This window comes from Haliotis cracherodii, unplaced genomic scaffold (assembly GCF_022045235.1).
Source record: "Haliotis cracherodii isolate W230 unplaced genomic scaffold, xgHalCrac1.p SCAF_25, whole genome shotgun sequence".
Classification (NCBI taxonomy): Eukaryota; Metazoa; Mollusca; class Gastropoda; order Lepetellida; family Haliotidae; genus Haliotis; species Haliotis cracherodii.
The window spans coordinates 936383-942827 of NW_027266281.1; the positions used below are offsets into that span (position 1 = coordinate 936383).

General features: G+C 45.5%; 1 protein-coding gene across 1 annotated transcript; it reads left to right on the forward strand.

Moving 5' to 3' along the window:
- Window positions 1-4682: 4682 nt before the first annotated feature.
- On the forward strand, window positions 4683-5983 carry LOC139472596 (uncharacterized). The gene is made up of 2 exons (XM_071255058.1): window positions 4683-4688; window positions 5384-5983. Exons 1-2 carry the CDS (start codon window positions 4683-4685, stop codon window positions 5981-5983), a joined length of 606 nt encoding a protein of 201 aa, XP_071111159.1.
- The last annotated feature ends 462 nt before the right edge of the window (window positions 5984-6445 follow it).

The window sequence follows — 6445 nt, forward strand, 5'->3', positions numbered from 1 at the left end:
AATTTTTTTCAGTATTATGGTTTAAACTCGGCGCTACTTTAACTCCATATAGCGTCTGTAGTCTGTAGTCTTTAAATGTTTCAGATCCCGTTGAGACGGGCCGCTTATATAAGGAGTTATTCTTTTAATGTTTCAGATCCCGTTGAGACGGGCCGCTTATATAAGGAGTTATTCTTTAAATGTTTCAGATCCCGTTGAGACGGGCCGCTTATATAAGGAGTTATTCTTTAAATGTTTCAGATCCCGTTGAGACGGGCCGCTTATATAAGGAGTTATTCTTTAAATGTTTCAGATCCATTTGAGACTGGCCGCTTATATAAGTAGTTATTCTTTAAATGTTTCAGATTCAGTTGAGACGCGCCGCTTATATAAGGAGTTATTCTTTAAATGTTTCAGATCCAGTTGAGACGCGCCGCTTATATAAGGAGTTGGTCTTTAAATGTTTCAGATCCCGTTAAGACGCGCCACTTCTAAAAGGAGTTGGTCTTTAATGTTTCACATCCAGTTGAGACACGCTACTTATATAAGGAGTTGGTCTTTAAATGTTTCAGATCCCGTTAAGACGCGCCACTTCTAAAAGGAGTTGGTCTTTAATGTTTCAGATCCAGTTGAGACACGCCACTTATATAAGGAGTTGGTCTTTAAATGTTTCAGATCCCGTTAAGACGCGCCACTTCTAAAAGGAGTTGGTCTTTAATGTTTCAGATCCAGTTGAGACACGCCACTTATATAAGAAGTTCCATAAAACGTGTCATGTATTCATGTTCTTCCAACTTCTAAATGCCTTTCTTCAAAGACTTTAAAACTCTTTTAATTTTTAACGTCCTGTTTTAATAATGTTCTGCTTATTATTTAGATTTGGCATGTTCACTGGCCAGGCTGTGTTAATTAATACATGATGCATATGAACTATGTATTCACAAAAATATGTCATGGAAGACACTATTTTAAAAGTGATCTCACATTCTTAGTTTAATAATATAATCATTCCTTTTCAGTTTAGAATTTATTATATACTTCAGTGTGAAAGACTGAGGTTTCTGAAGTTGAGTAAAGAGATATTTTCATCGCAGGGAACATAACACTTGTTATCACACGGCTTTCCTTTTACAGAAAAAACCAAAACTACGTCTGCGTTGTCTGTAAACAAACATTATTGGACATCTGTTTAACTCATTGGATACCTCGCTAAAGCTCGGAACTTAAAACATTAATTTCACTCGTGAAATATTTTCCGTAATAACTCGTACCTCGTTGATTTTCCTATAAATATTACACTGCAGTCAACATAGCACTTGATATACTATATGTTACTTTTGTTAACAAACAATTCAGCATCAACAGTGTTTCACTGCTTCAAATATATATTAACTGAAGCAAAAACATCGAAGCTACTTTCTCCTATTGAACTGGATATCCCGTTCGAACCTAGCGACGTACAGCTATGCATCCTCACACTAACAATGAACATGACCAATATCAATACTAGTATATGTTCACGTTCCTGGGGACCCGTGAAGATCCGGGGTAGAACTGGTCTTCAGCAACCCATGCTTGCCGTAAAAGGCGACTATGCTTCTCGTAAGAGGCGACTAACGGGATCGGGTGGTCAGGCTCGCTGACTTGGTTGAAACATGTCATCGTATCCCAATTGCGTGTATCGATGTTCATGATATCAATCACTGGATTGTCTGGTCCAGATTCGGTTATTTACAGACAGCCGTCATATGGCTGTAATATTGCTGAGTGCGGCGTTAAACAACAAACAAACAAACGTTCCTGGGTCACCCATCCATCCACTACCCCGGCAATCATATCCGTCGCTTTTGCAGAAGACGTAGCGTTTTCACATTGCAATAGCTATCCTTGGTATGCATTTTTTGTGGAGAAGTTACAGTGGATATTTTACAACCATCAGGGTCTCAAGAGTTGTCGCCCTTGGTATGCGTAGTATTTTAAGTGCATACACCACATTCTATATTACTTATTGCACAGAGAGTTATATGATGTCAGGAATATTATGCCATTTTGTGTACATCTTGAAAATGAGAATTAACTATTATCATCTGCGTTCCATGTGATGCTAGAATAGGCAGCTTTGCATCAGAAATAGGTCGTACATTGCCATATTGCAATATGAAAAGGCAATAATAGAATTTCAATTCCATTTATGCTTCTCCCTAACTTTTTTGGTCGTAATATAACTGTATTATCTGCTCAATAATAATAATAACAAGTGAAACACGTGCGCATGCGTACACGAGACGCAACCGAAGCCAACCTTTAAAAAGAGAGCCATCAGCTCGGGTGATACACATCATGTACTGGGTAGTCGGGTGATACACATCAGTTACTGGGTAATTGTTTGATACACAGCAGGTACTTGGTAGTCGGGTGATACACATCAGTTACTGGGTAATTGCTTGATACACAGCAGGTACTTGGTAGTCGGGTGATACGCATCAGGAACTGGGTACTTGCCTGATACACATCAGGTACTTGGTAGTCGGGTGATACACATCAGGTACTTGGTAGTCGGGTGATACACATGAGGTACTGGGTAGTCGGTTATTACACATCAGGCACTAGGTAGTCGGTTGATACAAATCAGGTACGAGGTAGTCGGTTGATACACATCAGGTACTGGGTAGTCTTGTGATACACATCAGATACTAGGTAATCGGTTATAACACTTCAGGTACTGGGTAGTCGGTTGATACACATCAGGTACTAGGTAGTCGGTTGATACACATCAGATACTGGGTAGTCGGGTGATACACATCAGGTACTGGGTAGTTGGGTGTTACACATCAGGTACTGGGTGGTCGGGTGATACATATCAGGTACTGGGTAGTCGGTTGATACACATCAGGCACTGGGTAGTCGGGTGATACACATCAGGTACTGGGTACTTGGTTGAAATACATCAGGTACTGGGTAGTCGGGTGATACACATCAGGTACTGGGTAGTCGGTTGAAACACATCAGGTACCGAGTAGGCGGATGATACACATCAGGTACTGGGTAGTTGTCTGATACACATCAGGCACTGGGTAGTCGGTTGATACACATCAGGTACTGGGTAGTCGGGTAATACAGATCAGATACTGGGTAGTCGGGTGATACACATCAGGTACTGGGTAGTCGGGTGATACACATCAGGTACTGGGTAGTCGGGTGATACACATCAGGTACTGGGTAGTTGGGTGTTACACATCAGGTACTGGGTGGTCGGGTGATACACATCAGGTACTGGGTAGTCGGTTGAAACACATCAGGTACCGAGTAGGCGGATGATACACATCAGGTACTGGGTAGTTGTCTGATACACATCAGGCACTGGGTAGTCGGGTGATACACATCAGGTACTGGGTAGTCGGGTAATACACATCAGGTACTGGGTAGTCGGTTGATACACATCAAATACTGGGTAGTCGGGTGATAAACATCAAGTACTGGGTAGTCGGGTGATACACATCAGATACTGGGTACTCGGTTATTACACATCAGGTACTGGGTAGTCGGGTGATACACATCAAGTACTGGGTAGTCGGTTGATACACATCAGGTACTGGGTAGTCGGGTAATACAGATCAGATACTGGGTAGTCGGGTGATACAGATCAGGTACTGGGTAGTCGGGTGATACACATCAGGAACTTTTAGTCGGTTGATACACATCAGGCACTGGGTAGTCGGGTGATACACATCAGGTACTGGGTAGTCGGTTGATACACATCAAATACTGGGTAGTCGGGTGATACACTTCAGGCACTCGGTAGTCGGGTGATACACATCAGGTACTGGGTAGTCGGGTGATACACATCAGGTACTGGGTAGTCGGTTGATACACATCAAATACTGGGTAGTCGGGTGATACACTTCAGGCACTCGGTAGTCGGGTGATACACATCAGGTACTGGGTAGTCGGGTGATACACATCAGGTACTGGGTAGTCGGTTGATACACATCAAATACTGGGTAGTCGGGTGATACACATCAGGCACTGGGTAGTCGGTTGAAACACATCAGGTACTGGGTAGTCGGGTGATACACATCAGGCACATTTAGTCGGTTGATACACATCAGGTACTGGGTAGTCGGGTGATACACATCAGATACTGGGTACTCGGTTATTACACATCAGGTACTGGGTAGTCGGGTGATACACTTCAGGCACTGGGTAGTCGGGTGATACAGATCAGGTACGAGGTAGTCGGGTGATACACATCAGTTACTAAGTAGTCGGGTGATACACATCGGGTACTAGGTAGTCGGGTGATACACATCAGGCACTGGGTAGTTGGGTGATACACATCAGGCACTGGGTAGTCGGGTGATACACATCAGGTACTGCGTAGTCGGTTGAAACACATCAGGTACTGGGTAGTCGGGTGATACACATCAGGCACTGGGTAGTCGGTTGAAACACATCAGGTACTGGGTAGTCGGGTGATACACATCAGGTACTGGGTAGTCGGGTGATACACATCAGTTACTGGGTAGTCGGGTGATACACATCAGTTACTGGGTAGTCGGGTGATACACATCAGGTACTGGGTAGTCGGGTGATACACATCAGGCACTGGGTAGTCGGGTGATGTAGGCGTTACTCCATACACTACATGTATGTAGGTGTTACTCCATATACTACATGTATGTAGGTGTTACTCCATATACTACATGTATGTAAGTGTTACTCCATATACTGCATGTATGTAGGTGTTACTCCATATACTACATGTATGTAAGTGTTACTCCATATACTGCATGTATGTAGGCGTTACTCCATATACTACATGTATGTAGGCGTTACTCCATATACTACATGTATGTAGGTGTTACTCCCCGTTACTGACCCATATCTCTCCACCACTGTCCCACCACTCTCCATCCCTGACCACCGCTCTCCATCACTGACCCCCCACTTTTCATCACTGACCGCCACTCCCCATCCCTGACCACCACTCTCCATTACTGACTCACCTCTCCCCATCACTGACTCACCACTCTCCATCACTGACTCACCACTCTCCACCACTGACTCACCTCTCCCCATCACTGACCCATTACTCCCCATCACTGACCCATTACTCCCCATCACTGACCCATTACTCCCCATCACTGACCCATTACTCCCCGTCACTTACCCATCACCCCCCCCTCCCAATCACTGACCCACAACTCCCGATTACTGACCTCCACTCCTGATTACTTACCCACCACTCCCCACCTCTGACCCACAACTCCCCATCACTTACCCATTACTTCCCATCACTGACCAATTACTCACCATCACTGACCCATTACTCGCAATCACTTAACACCACTCCCCACCACTGACCCACAAGTTCCCATCACTGACCCATTTCTCCCCACCACAGACCCACCAATCTCCATCACTGACCCATCACTCTAAATCACTGACCCACCACTCCTCATCACTGACCCAACACTCCCCATCACTCACCTACCACTCCCCACCACTGACCCACAACTCCCCACCACTGACCCACCACTCCTCATCACTGTCCCACCACTCCCCACCACTGATCCACCACTCCCCATCACTGACCGACCACTCCACACCAGTGACCCACAACTCCCCATCACTGACCCACCACTCCCCATCACTGACCGACCAGCCTCCCTCACTGACCCATCACTCCCCATCACTGACCCACCAGACTCCATCACTGACCCACCACTCCCCATCACTGACCACCACTCCCAATTTACTCTCCACCACTGACCCACCGCTCTATATCACTGACCGACCACTGACCCACCACTCCCCATCACTTATCAATCCTGACCCATCACTCTCCGCCACTGAATCCGCACTCCCCATCACTAACCCACCACTCTCCACCAATCACCCATCACTCTACACCACTGACCCACAACTTCCCATCACTGACCCACCACTCCTCATCACTGACCCACCACTCCCCATCACTGATCCACAACTCAGTGATGGGTAATCACACGTCTTCTGATCCACAAATGGCAAACTAACGAAATTTGACCGGAAGCATCCCTCTGTGGTGGGAGGGGCTGAGGGGCGGGGCCAAATAAGGGTAATTTGGAGTCATTGCTTTAAACGACTTCTACTCTGGAACTAAGAGATAGAGATCAACCATATTTGGTTAGAAGCATTCTCGGGTGATGAAGATACAAAATTGTGCAAATAGATGGGCTGAGTGGCGGGGCCAAATGGGGGTAATTTGGCTTTATTGCTTTAAAAGCCATTTCCTCTGGAACTAAGAGGTGGACATCAACCATATTTGGTTGGAATTATACTCAGGTGATGAGGAATTCACAATTGTACAAATAGAAATTGAGGGGCTGAATCCCCCTCCCCCCCCCCCTCTCAAACACACACACCCTCCACCCACACAGGGCGGGGCGGGTCCTAAAAGAGTTTATAACCTGGACAGTTAAGA